The sequence below is a fragment of the Thalassophryne amazonica genome, chromosome 13, assembly GCF_902500255.1.
Source record: "Thalassophryne amazonica chromosome 13, fThaAma1.1, whole genome shotgun sequence".
Taxonomy (NCBI): domain Eukaryota; kingdom Metazoa; phylum Chordata; class Actinopteri; order Batrachoidiformes; family Batrachoididae; genus Thalassophryne; species Thalassophryne amazonica.
In genome coordinates, this window is record NC_047115.1 from 26,122,723 (window position 1) to 26,137,074 (window position 14,352).

Consider the following 14,352-nt stretch of genomic DNA (forward strand, 5'->3'; position numbering starts at 1 on the left):
GTCAGAGTACCATAGATAAAATCTGTACACTTCATGGTGAGGAAAACTTTGGGATTATTTATCTTTGTGTAAAACAGCAGGAGGCTGTAACTACAGGTCCATTTTCAGATTTGACAAGTCATTTTAAGAATTGCAAGCTGCACTACTGTATGAATCATTTTGCAGTTAACCTTCCTGGATGCGCCAGTGCAGCTATGTGATCTGCTGAACGCATGGCCATTATTTTTTTTAACCACAAATAGTAGAAAACTGCAGTTTTCTTGTTTTTAATGTTGAAACTATGAAGCTCTTGAACTGATGATTCAACCTACAAAAGTTGCACTTTGTTTATAATTTCCAATTACAGCCACATAAGTCTACAATTCTTTCAAAATGCTCATGAGGGGTCATTCTTGAGAACTACCTACTCTCGGGAGATTTATCACACGTCATAGAATTTCTAATTTGTGTCTTATAAATGAAGTCCAAGACACATTCAGTGACTACGTGTATCCATCCCTGTGACTTATCTAAAGAAAACTGGCTGGAAAAGTGATGACTTACTTGTTAAAGTGTGTGTGCCAATACCTATCCATTCCATTATTTAGACCTTAATATTTTTATTGGATTTATCTATGTTATAAAGTATGTTTCTTCACTGTGAGTTTAAATACCTTAATTTTGGACATTTTAATTCAAACAAGATACTTGCAAAGGTCATTCTCAGTATGATTCAGTGCCAGCTGCTTACTAAGCAATCAGAGCAGTCTGGTTTAAACCAACTTTTTTGGCATAAATTTATGCCAAAATGTTGGCCGTAAACTATATCTAACTTTATTTCTAACTTTATACAAATTATATATAAAGTCAAAAAAATAAACTTGCCACAACATTGTCAGGATCTGTTTAAACTGAGGAACTCCAGTTATAATTTGAGAGGAATTTTATTTTTTGAGAAATTAAGGATCCGAACGACTGCAAAAAGTTAGTGTTTCTGTTAAAAGGTGTTAACAGCTGGAATAACTGTCCTGACAATCTTGGTACTTTAGTAAGCTTTAAAAGGCATTACAAGAATAATAAAATTACTTGCTATAGTTTGAAGACTTTTATTGTTTATTGATTTTGTTATCACTTTCGGGATTGTATGTTATGCACCATTGTTTGTCTGGTTGTGTTTTGGTAAATTTGAGTACATTGACTAATTTTGCTTGCATTTTTGGGTATTTGTCATCATGGGTGTGTGTCTGTGTGTATATCTAGGTATGTATGCATGTATATATCTATGTATGTAGATGTATATGTGTAGATATTGTTTGTGTGCATGCATGTATATATGTGTGTATATTTCTTATTTTTATATTATAAGGGGTGGGTATTTATAAGCTTTGCTTCTGCCATCACCGTTTCGCTCACACAGATTCATTGTTGTTGTTTTGTTATGAGGGTTTTTTTTGTTGTTGTTGTTGTTATTGTTGAATTGTGTCCAGAATCAATCCATTCATTCATTCAACTCTGCACAAACCCATTGAACATGAGTGTGAATATTGGTAGGGTGTGTTTTTTTTTCATGTTTGATTCAGCTACTTTTTAAGACATCCAGAGAAATTGTTTGATTTCCAGTAAGTTGCTGAACGTTATAACTGACCTGTACACAGGTGCTGTGTGGAGTGGAGGCAGGGTCTCTGACTTTTTTTTTATTTATGATTTCTGTCATTTGTCAGATTTCTCTATGGATGCGGAGAACTCAAAGTTCTGGTTCCTGCTCTGTTCAGTGTTTGCATGGACTGGAAATTGGTTAAAGTTGTGACTTATATTATGACTTGGATGCCTTTGTTGGTGGGGAAAGGTTCACTCACCCTGATTTTGCATATAATGCTGCAATCTTTGGGGAATCGATGGATACTGTGGTTGCAGCATGAGCAGTTGGAGCATCTGGGTTTGCTTATCATGAAGCCACATTAACATCCAAGCCTTCAGTGACTTGCTGGTCTTGACCATCAAATGTGATGACTGTGCCAAGCTTGTTGAGACATTTGCTTACTTTTACAGTGATAGACACAACTCTGGAAACTTGGCATATGACATTGAGAGACTTCTAGTAAGAGTTTATGGAGACGTACGTTAACTCGATTGAGGTATTTGGTGATGACAGTATCTTTCCAGGAGATTAAAGACCCAAGTCTTCAAGGTCCTTGTGTCTCCAGGCCTACTGTATGGGTGTGATACTTGGGCAGTAACCAGTGACCTTTGGGACTGACTGGATGTCTTTGGAAACAGGTTGCTACAGAGATTTCTTGGATACTGTAGCAATGACTGTCAAACAAGGCATACTACTTGCGTTGTGAGGAAATGTTAGCTGTTACATGGGGACCATGTGGCACACTTCTCTGTGATTTTCCAGTGGGCAGGGACCTGAGAGCTGGACACTCCAGCAACTGGAAAAGGCCAAAGGAATACTGGCATACATCACATTGCACCATTACCTTTGGGAGGTGCTCTCTGCCTGGGTGGTGGTTAGTCAGAACCCAGGCCTGTTCCATAATGTGGTGGATCCAGTGATGCATAGCACCAGTGCATACTGCTGGACCTTACATGACCCTGAATGAAAATATATTTTTGCATGGCTGAGAATAGATGCATGCATGACTTGAATGAATTAATTATTTAATTAATTTATTTGGCACACACAGACTCAAAATAGCAAAGAAAACTCATAATGAAAACAATTTAACAATGTACCCATGTGCCCAAAAGGGTATAGGCAGAAGCAAAAGCATTCATTCATTCATTCGTATGCGTGAATACATATGCATGAAGAAGAATTGACAGTGTGCGTGAGAATCATGTGTATATGACTGACTATATACTTGTGTGAGTGTGAATATATGTATAGTATGTATATGAGAGTACCTGTAAAAAATGTGTATGCACAAGTACAAATACAAGTGCGTGACATTGCCTCAGCTCCGGAACCACTCTCCTTGATAGGGATTGGACCGTATTCTTCTCTGGAGTAGCCCAGGGGGTGAGACGCCGGGTGGGTGTGGGGATACTCATGAGTCCCCGGCTGAGTGCCACTATGTTGGAGTTTACTCCAGTAGATGAGAGGGTCGCCTCCCTGCATCCTCAGGTGGTGGGGGGAAAACTCTGACTGTTGTTTGTGCATATGCACCGAACAGCATTTTGGAGTATTCTGCCTTCTTGGAGTCCCTGAATGGAGTCCTGTGGGGGGCTCCGTGGGGGACTCCATTGTTCTGCTGGTGGACTTCAATGCACACGTGGGCAATGACGGAGACACCTGGAGAGGTGTGTTTGGGAGGAACGGCCTCCCTGATCTAAACCTGCATTGGACTTCTGGGCTTGTCACGGACTGTCCATAACGAACACCATGTTCGAACATAAGGATGCTCACAAGTGTATATGATACCAGAGCACCCTAGGCCGAAGATCGATGATCACTTTTGTGATCGTATCATCTGATTTGAGGCCGCATGTTCTGGCCACTCGGGTGAAGAGAGGGGCAGAGCTGTTAACTGATCACCATCTGGTGGTGAGTTGGATCAGAGGGTGGGGGAGGACTTTGGATAGACCTGGTAAGCCCAAACAGATAGTGCAGGTAAACTGGGAAAGTCTGGATGAGCCCACTGTCCGACAGATCTTCAACTCACACCTCCGGCAGAGCTTCTCTAGCATCACTGTGGAGGTTGGGGGCATTGAACTAGAATGGGCAATGTTCAAAACTTCCATTGCTGAAGTTGCAGCGGCGAGTTGTGGCCTGAAGGTCTTGGGTTTCTCAAGGGGTGGCAACCCTCAAACACCATGGTGGACACCCGGAGGTCAGGGAAGCCGTCCGACTGAAGGAGTCCTTCCGGGTCATGTTATCTCAGAGGACTCCAAAGGCAGTTGCAAGGTATGTGTGTGGCAGCAGCAGCCTCTGCTATGGGGGAGGCAATGCACCGGGTGTGGGAGGAGTTCAGAGCAACCATGGAGAAGAACTTTCAGTTGGCACCAAGGTGCTTCTGGCGGACTGTGAGGTACCTCAGGAGGGGAAAACGAGGAACCATCCAAGCTGTCTACAGTAAGGATGGGACTCTGTTGACCTCAACTGAGGATGTAATCCGGCACTGGAAGGAACACTTTGAGGAACTCCTGCATCAGACCGGAGCCCCCTTTATAGTAGGGGCAGAGCTGGAAGCTGATGATGGATTTTCATCAGTTTCCCTGGTGGAAGTCACTGAGGTAGTCAAACAACTCTGCAGTGGCAAGGCCCCAGGAATTGATGAGATCTGTCCAGAAATGCTGAAGGCTCTGGGTGTGGAGGGATTGTCTTGGATGAGACGTCTCTTCAACATTGCGTTGAGGTCTGGGACAGTGCCTAAGGAGCGGCAAACTGGGGTGGTGGTCCCCATATTTGAAAAGGGGGACCATTACAGGGGCATCAAACTACTCAGTCTCCCTGGTAAAGTCTACTCCAGGGTGCTGGAAAGGAGGGTTTTGCCGATAGTCAAACCTCTGAAGAATGCCTCTGGATCCCCCAGTCAGATGTGGTCAGTGTGGCACGGGAAAGGGAAGTCCGGGGTCCCCTGCTGGAGCTGTTGCCCCCGCGCCCTGAACCTGGAAAAGCATGTGAAGATGAGTGAGTGATGAGTGACATTGTATATAGTGTGTGTGTGTGTCTCCAAATGTACATATTTATAAATGTGAGTGTGAACACGTGCATGTGTCAGTATAAGAATGAGTTATGGCTTGCGTGGCCTGTCATTCTTTTTTCCTCATGATCACTTTCTTCTTTCAGCATGCTCAGCTGAGATGGTGAAAGTTTGCAAGTTGTCCTCAGAAAAGAACTTGCAACCCTTTAAGGACAAGATGGATGAATTTATTTGCCAAGGTGAGCACATCTTTCGACATCAGCCAGACTGTCACCACTCTCTGATTATCAGTTCAGGTCTAGAAGTATGTGGGGATGTTGCACGTTGCCGCATCGACCACACTGTAACAGTGCCTTTGGTACTCCATAGCAACCACTCATGCAGAAAACCGGTCCATCCCCACCTCTCAAAAGTAACTGTAGCCATCTATCTGCCACAGTCAGGTGAAATGTAGGTTTCCCCTCGGCCTTCTCCATCTGCTGGGATCCTCAACAGGAACACCTTCTCACTGCCATGTCATTTTGATACAAAACCCATTGTTTTGAATGAATGTCAATTTTTGATGAGTTGGGTATCCTTGTCGCTTCACTTAATAACATACGTGGAAATGCTAACACAAACTCAAACCTTAACTGTGAACATAGCCATTGCCAAAACAGATAAATAATTTCTGATTATGTGGGGGGTCAAGCAGGCAGTTCTGTATGTTATCAAAGAGAAATGATGTTACTGTATATTAATGTGCTTCCCTACACATCACTAAATGATGCGAAGGAGCTACACAACTCATTACATAGTGATGCAAAAGGGCACTGACCAAACATACAGTACATATGTAATGAGTTGGGAGTGAGGATGTGTGGTCAACACCGAGGCACCTCCATGCTGGATCATGCCAGGAGAAAAGCACCACATGCTTAAAATGTGGTAGTTGATGTTCCCTCACCATGCAAGTGATACTCCTCATCTGAGCCTCCCTATGTAACCATTCATTTGAGACCAACTCAGTCCAGCAGTACCCAAAGATCCTCCGAAGAGACCTAATACCAGAGACATCTAGTGATTTGCTTTGACAAGTCTCACAACCAAGCACCAGGATCATAAAGACTTAAACAGAGGCGCCAGCACCTGCAAAGGTACTGGCGCCTCTGTTCAGTGACCTCATGGGTCCATAAGTTCGTCCCAGGCATCTCCCAGTCTTAGACTGAGGAAGCAGAGATGTGAATGATGCTGTCGAGATCAGTAATTGTCAATTTCACCACTTACAAATAGATTACTGATGACTGTGTCAGGAAGTCATTAAAAGCCTGGATCGTGGTATTGGTCCAGAAAAATCACAAACCCAGACACTCTGATTCCTCACCCCGCTTCTCAAGTGTTGCAATCAGGGTATCCAGTGATTCGGCAAAATTTTCGGGACCCAAGGATTTCAGTTTCCACAGATTTGAAAAGGCTGATCACATTCAGCCTTTTTAAACCTGAGCTTTGTTCTTCTGTGTGACCACAAGACTGAAGGTTTGATTTATCTGTCATGATTCAAAACAGTCGGAGCCCATCTACTCCTGGCACACCGAAGACGAAAATTCCTCTGTGGCATGAAAATATCTGAAACTGTACATCCATCATAAGTGTTCTAAGAGTGCAGATACATGTTGAAATCTGCTTCATGCTGTTTTGTAGTTGATACCAGAGTTCAGCTAGTGTCGTTTCCATAGGGATGTCTTGTGGTGTATTGAATAAGTCAGAGCCATTGTTTCATGTTTGCCTATCTGCTTTGATGGATTATGACTGCACTCAATAGCTGTTTTTTTAAATGTTTATTTCATCATCAAAAACAACACTGCCTCCAAGGGAGATCCAGGATGAACGAGGTTGAACCCATCACACGGCCTCCTAAATTGAGTTGTGAGGATAAACCTGAATGCTGGAGAGAAATTTCTATTTGCTCGTTCTTGCTGTTCATGCAGCAACTCTTTGCTTTCCTTCACATCTCTTATAAATGTTTGTGAGAAAGCCTTCATCCATCCCTTTGCCTTCTTGACTCCTCCTCATTCTTTCCATTGTTTCTGTTAGGAAATCAAATAAACCTTCAAACTGAGGTGTTTACAGAAGGCTGTTACAGTGACAGTTGATGACAAATGAAGACGCTGTGCCGTCAGTCCTTTATTCATAATCCAACGTAGAAGAGGAAGCTTTAAATGGGTCATATTTTGCACGTTTTCTACATGTTAACCCTCTGGGGCCGGCAACGTCGTATACGACGGCTAAGACCAAGCTTTACTAATTAACAAATAATTTTTTTATGATATTAGATAGGAACTTTTTTTTTTTTTGCTGAAATGTTAACTCTGCAGACTTTCGAGCCAGCCATCGGCCATCTTTGTACTCCTCATAGAAGCTGTGTGATGACGTGCGCAATGTGAGTGTCCAATCGGAATTGGTTCACCGTCACATGGTTTTCTAAGATCCAATCGTAGGGCAGATTTACCTCACGTGAAAAGCCAAAGATTGTTTTCAGGAGTGAAATGTTACTAGTTGGCCTGTTTGAATAGCCCCATGGGTGCTCCAATGAGTACATCCAGTGCGCCCTGTGCCATTACGCACAGCGATTACTGAAAGGAGACGGAGCAGATGGAGAGCCTCTGATGACAATCTCACATGCTCAAACAAAGCGTAACTACCAGGATTGCGCCACTAGTTTGCACGTGAATGTTACTGGATAACTCTGTTGCTTTCTCGACGTAAAGCACTGTTTACCATATCAAAATAACAAAACGCATAGACCATTTTGTATATATTGTTCAAAATGTGCATTTGTTTATTGTTTGAACCTTTTTGTTGTACAGTCTTTCACACAAGACCTCAAATTACCTTTATAAAGTGTCAAAACAGTTGTTTATTATAGTTTGCTGTGTGTTTTGAATGAATGTGTGTGGAAAATTATTTTCCGCTTTACTTTTTTCTTTCTTATTTTTGATTGTAAACCTTTATTACACTTATAAAACACAACAAACGCATACATATTCTGAAAGCAAAGGCTGTCCTGAAAAAAAGACATAAAACTTGATTGTGGGATGCAGGGAGAGCTGTTAACAGCAATAATAAATCGTTTATGCCAGGCGAGTGAACTGTCCAAAAAATAACCCCAGAGGTGTGTTAAAACAGATTCATCTCACAACAAAAAAAACATCACAATCAAACATGCAAAAATATAATGCAGAAAAATTTGTACACATCACACTTATTCATTGGTCATGTGATGATGAATATATCACTGAAAGCAAAATGGTAGATTTTGTAAATCTAACACTAACATGCATTTTTGAACAATAATTGTGTAACGCACATTGCACATGTGTGGAAATTTGTAGAAATATACGCAAAATGTCATCCTGAACAAGTCAAGTAAAGTTTGGTAGCATAAGCTGGTGCTGTGCTTTGCCACATCTACGAAACCATGGAACCACACTGGGTCCGGGACACCAACTACCCAGCCAGACAAACACCTCACACCCATCCCCAAACCGCCATCTCTAAAATAACCATCTATCTGCCACAGCCAGGGGCTTAACTTTTCAAATGATATCATATAAAATGCATTCATGGTTAAAAATGGGTAAAAAGAAAAAAAAAATCCTATTGCAAAGTAAAATGCCTCACAAACACTGATTTGGTGCCGCATTACAGATAATTTGGAAATCAAATTTCCAACCTTTATTCACAGAGGCAAAACATCCAGCTTTCCAGGGATAAGCACATAATACGCAAATAATCAGCTCATAGGCTAATAAAGGTATTTTTCTGCGTTGGCTACAATTGAAAAGAACAGAAAATAATATAAAATAGATGATTTTCAGATGTGCATATGCTCTGCTGGTAGACACAGGGATACCCATTAGTGTGTCATGCTACAACAAAACTGAAATATGAACACATAAAGTAAAAACTAATGGAAAAAAGGACATTTTCAAGTCTGGTTTGTACTGTAATTTTATGTTGGTTGTTGTTCTTGCCAGCATCAAAAGTACCAATAAACTGAATAGCATTGATACAAAATTAATTTTTTTCAGGGGGTCTAGATTTTAAATGTGGTATAAAATAAAGTATAGGCATGTCAAAAATGCATAAGAAAAGGTCCAATCAGTCCATATCTACAGCAAACAGAGTGTGCCCCAGCTGCACAGTGCAAGCATTTCTAATTTTAGTCAAAGTGAACAGTTTTTATCTTACCATTATTGGAGGTGCAGGCCGCTCGATGTGGGATGGATACCCTGAGGCCTTTATCCTTTAATTCTTTTTGGCATTAGCATGTGGAATCCCTCTCAAGCTGAACCAGCTGCACCTTATGTTCATGGTGTGTGTGGAGCTCCAGTAGTCAGTGAAGAAATTACTTTATATAAATTACAGTGGCTGCATGAAGTCTCATCATAGTTACTACACTTGGCATGGCTTGTAGTGTTTTGTGGTACTTTGACAGGAGTTTTTGTGTTATCCTCTTCGCTTTTTTTCCCTGCTGTCTCTGCTCTCACACTTTGTGCACAAAAGCATGTTTCCTTGCTGGAAAACCTGCCACTTCTTGAGTTCACCCCCCCCCCCCACCCCCCCAGTCCATCAATGTGGCAGATGCTGGTGTGCTTGTGTGTTAAAGAGAATGACAGATGACACTCTAATTGGTTTCTATCATGTTACAGCCAAAGCACACCCATGATTAAGTGACTAAATGCAAACCCTTTGAACCCTGCATTGTCCTTTGACCTTTTTTTTTTGTGCTGGTCACCTAAAATGAAAGGGACGTGCTGCTCATCACTTCGATCCCTCTCCATAACAGCAAGCAGGAGTCCAAATGTGGTCTTCTGAGACATACATCACATTTCTCAAAAAAAGCAAGAAGACGACTACATTTTTTGCTGACACTGATTTGTAAAACTTTGATGATGTTCAGCATGGAAGTCTAACCATAGTTAAAGCTACAGTATGTAGGATTTAGAGGCGTTTATTAACAGAAATTGAACACAGCATTCGGAACCATTTGTTTATCTGTGCACAATTCCTTCATACACAGTAAAATCACCAGTGTTTATTTAACACTGTCAGTGTTAGTTTTACAGTGGTGATTTTACTGTGTACCTACATCAGTGCGGGCTCCCTCATAGAGGCTGCCATTTTGCACCGCCATGTTGATACAGTAGTCCAAATGGGACATACTTACTCCTGCTTTCACATTTTGCAGCACGGTTTGGGAGAGTGAAGAAAAAAGTATAGAAATCAGTGTTTGCTCTCCTCTATACCATCTACTGGTTGCTAGTGCAGGCAAACAAGTTTGAGAACCCTAATTTTTGTGACACAGGATCATACATGTTGCTCATCACAAGAGAAGGCAAGGGACAGGAATCTCCACTGAGAAAGAAGCAGAAATGTGAAGGGCAACAAAATCGTAACTGGCAATGCAGCCTCACCACTAGATGACATTAAATCCTACACACTGTAGCTTTAACTACTGAAAGTGAGGCAAAGTATTTTACACATTGTGATCCCTTTTAAATATGTCGCTGCAGATCCAGCATTTATAATTTCAATGTTGTTGCCTCCAGAAATCCCAGTTTATCTTTCATGTCATACTGTCATGCTTTTATCTCCGCAATCTGACATCTACAACAAGATTGTAGATTCGTGGTCCACTTCAAAGGTGTAAGACGTAGTTTATTATGCTTGTTTCAATAGAACAAGCCAAATGTCATTCTTTATGAAGCATTGGCTTTAACCCCGGCTCCTTTCACTTGACTGTGACCAATTGTCCTGAAGCTCACAGGCTTCAATCCAACTGCTTTTGTATTTAAATTAGAGTGTAATGTGCAGCATATGTTGTTCTACAGCAATACTTGCTGTCCTTTTTAAAGGAAGTCCACAGATGAAAGCATCACCATTTCCATCTCATTCACTTTCCCTGTGTTTGAGAGAAATATACGAAAGCTTTCTTTGAAGCAAGAATGCTTGCCTTTTGTTTTTTTTTTTTTTTTTTTTTGGTGGGGAGCAGAGTGTGAGTGCCATAAAGAGGAAGTGTGAGTCAGAAGGCTCCAGACGGGATTCTTGGGGTTCCTCCACTGCGGCAGTGCAAAAGAACAACAGCCAAAGTGAATTATTTTTGTTATTTATGTAATTTCTAAAGAGCCTGAGGTTAAAGTGTTTCTGGCTCCACACTTGAAACCGCTTTTGTTTGTTTTCTGACCATGAAACTAACCACAGAATAACAGTGGGAGCGGACTTGTTGGAGTTGTGCTGTTTGGTCTAGCTTGATTTTCCTCGCTTGCTTCACAAATTCTCATGCATACAGGCCTTTGATGGAGACCGTCTGAAAGAGTGAAAGTCAGCTCTGGACACGTGATAATCTAAACTGATCTGTTTCTGATGGGCGACTACATTAGGAGGACTGATGCTGCATTCTTACCCTCCTAGACCAGTTATCACCAGCTACCAAAGAAGGATTTTTATACAAAAAAAAGATCAAATCTGGACTTCAGTCTCCCCTGTGTCTTCTGGCAAACTTGCCACTCCAACATGAAGCTGTAATTTGAGATGCAACAGTCAAAAGCTGCACTGTGCATTGTTTCTTGTCATGGGTGTCTTGGTGGCTTCCCTCGCTTGTCTCCATCTTGCATAGTCAGTTTTTGAGAACAGTCTAATGTAGACATATTTACCATGCAGTTTGAATTTATTAGTGATTGATGTCATTGAAGTCCAAGACACAGACAGTGATTTGGAGATGTTAATGCACCCATCCCCAAAGGCTCGTGTGAAAGTGATGCTATATTGTAAATTAATCAAAGGGTGTCAATAATTGCTTCCAACATGCATTTTTTCAGTTGATAAAAACGTTTTGTCATTTTTGTTGAATATCTTTGGAATATTAAAAAAAAAAAAAAAACCTTTCCATTGCGCCAACCTTGTTTGCAGTTATGTCTGAACATATTTTATAATGTGTATTTAAAATCTAGGTAGTAATAGGTAGCCAGTATTTCAACTGAACAACTGAATATCTTTAACATTCTTGAAAAATCTACCTTATGATGTCAAAACTCAATCCTTTACAAGCAATCTGAGTGCTGTTCCAGGAGCGATCCAGAGATTATATAAAATGTTCACAATGACAGAAGGTTGAAAAGACAAGCAGGTAGTGATGACTGGAGTCCCTGTAAAATAGGCTGTAATTAGTGAGTCTGTGATTGATAATTCTTGACTGTTGGTCAAATGTTACCTTCACTGGTGGGCACAGTTCCACTAATCGGCTAACCGCTAATTATCAACGCTAATGTTTTCATTATCGGAGTAGCTTTTCTGATAATTTTGAAAACCATCAACGGACTAATTATCTTCCGATAAATTTTGGTCCAATAATTTTTAGACCGCTAACATTTATGGGTGATTCTTAGACTACGGGCAATTATTATGTCCTTTGATCATATTGTATGAAAAACAGAAAAAAGGGGAAATTTCACACTTTTATAGTTATCTTTACAATGAAAGTGTGTTAAGAAATTTGTTCTAGTAGTCTATGATGACTTTTTCATCTTTTTTCAGCATCATTATATGCAAATATTGCCGTTTGTGCTTGTCCCACACCCAGACGTTTGATCTTCAATGATAAAAATGAATGGTAAAGAAACGTTTTTTCTAATGTTTTAAAATATCTCTGAATAAAATATCAGTAAAATAATCAAAACATAATTGGGGTATTCAATGTCATACAACTGTGGTGATTTTTTTAAACAAAATGTAGTTGTCCCACACTATTGCCGCTATATAAAAAAATTGATTGATTGATTGATTGACAACACTGTAATGTCCCTTTAAACAGTTTGTATGAAAGATTGTTTGGGTAGTTTCTATGGAGATAAACAGTGACATCAGAGCACATGTATATAGCACCAAGTCACAACAAACAGTTGCCCCAAGGCGCTTTATATTGTAAGGCCATGGTGTGGTGGAAAGGCCAATAGTGCCCATAGTTAAAGAATCACCCTTATAAAGTCTGACATCAAAGATTTGAGTGTAGTAGATGGGCAGTTCTATCTTCTGCAAACAGAGAAGAGCTAGTTTCAGAAAAAATGCTCTATCCTCTGCAGAGAAAAGAGAATGGCTCACAGAAAAAAAAAAAAAATTATTTTGACCCCATACTAGTTGGCTGGCAATATCACCCAAGTCATCCAGAGGCATACAGTTTTAACTTATGGTTCAAATTTTTAACCAAACTAATTTTGACAAGTTATTTAAAATAACGTCATGTCTGAAGTTTTATAAAGTGAAAATATCAGATATATGTCTTACTTTTAAAGTAATGCACTAATTTTGAAGGTTTTAGTGTGGACATGCTGTGCTCAGTGCATTATGGGTAATCTCAGTGCATTCATGATAGGAGAAATGCATTTGAGACGCTCTGATCAGGCTCTGCACGGAAAACAGCATTAAACCCTTTGTACATTGTGCCTAAAACTCTTGTGAATATATTCTCTGGCTTTATAGATTAGTTATTGTTTGTTTGTTAAAATGACAGAAGCAGCTCAGGTTGGTTCTCCATTATTTTCAATTGGAATCATTGTGAGCTGCAATCGCTTCCTTTTAGTTCTTTGACGTCTTGCTTTTGTCAAACACTGACTGTCCTCTTTGTTCCAGAGTAATATATAGAAGATGTCTGAAATTCAGTTTGCATTTATTAAATTCCACACATCTTAAACGTAACAGACATGGACGGATTATTTATTTGGAATATTTGTTTTAGCAAGTTTTCAGGGTCTCTACTGCCATCTACTGGCCAGTAGTGTTCATGGCAGTATTTGCCCTAAGTATTGAGCCTCTGGGCACCAGTAGATGGTTAGTATTCTATTTATTTTGACACCGGTTATATCAAACAGTTGTCTACTTACAACTTGGCTTTGTTTTGCAAATGCCTTTTTTTAACAAATAAAAAATGGCATATTTTACAAAAGCAGATTTATATGTAAACACCAACACACACCTCACATTAACGTGTTGGTTTTGACATAGAATCAATGAGTCAACCAATTATTGTTAGCGGAGGCACATTTTACGCATAATCCCTTTGGCATCTGTCTGTGTTTGTTACAAAACTTTATTTAAAATTAAAAGATATGTTATATTTTAACTTTGTACAAATGACAGAATTTACATTAATGGAGTTAATCTATTGGTATTAATTTTATTTATACATCAAAACCATAAGTCAGCACTGCTTCACTGCAGCAAGCTATGTAGTAAACAGGAGCTTCCAGCAGTGGGCAGGGTGCTCAAAGACAGAAGTGCTGACTCATTGTTTAGGTCTGTGGTCACCTTTGATGCTACCAGAAGGGATTGTGGTGTTAAAACTCAAAATCAGCTTGTTAATAGTTGCAAGTGTACTAGAGACAATACTGGAAGTTATCGGTTGTAGCTGTAGCTTCCGATAAATTTTTGGGTGGTTTATTGGTTTAGCTTTATAAAAGACACTTTTCAGTTAGCTGATTATCTGTTATCGAAGCTAACTTTTTGGTTAGCTGTCACCACTGCTTATCTTGGACAGGCAGCATGGCTAATACATAATGACAGGTGAATATTCATGCTTATATTCATATATGACAATTAAAATGCAGCCTAATACAGTAGTCTTGACTGCACAGTGCATCCAGACAGTATTCACAGCGCTGCTTCTTCCACATTTTATGTTACAGCATTA

The 14,352-nt window shown here is 40.1% G+C and overlaps 1 protein-coding gene across 2 annotated transcripts in view; it reads left to right on the forward strand.

Moving 5' to 3' along the window:
• LOC117523436 (formin-2) overlaps window positions 1-14,352 on the forward strand; it is a 102,324-nt gene that overhangs the window by 73,300 nt on the left and 14,672 nt on the right. For both annotated transcript variants that reach the window (XM_034184971.1, XM_034184972.1), the window contains exon 13: window positions 4,775-4,867. In XM_034184971.1, the coding sequence (XP_034040862.1) occupies window positions 4,775-4,867 (93 nt within the window). The remainder of the gene's footprint in view (window positions 1-4,774; window positions 4,868-14,352) is intronic.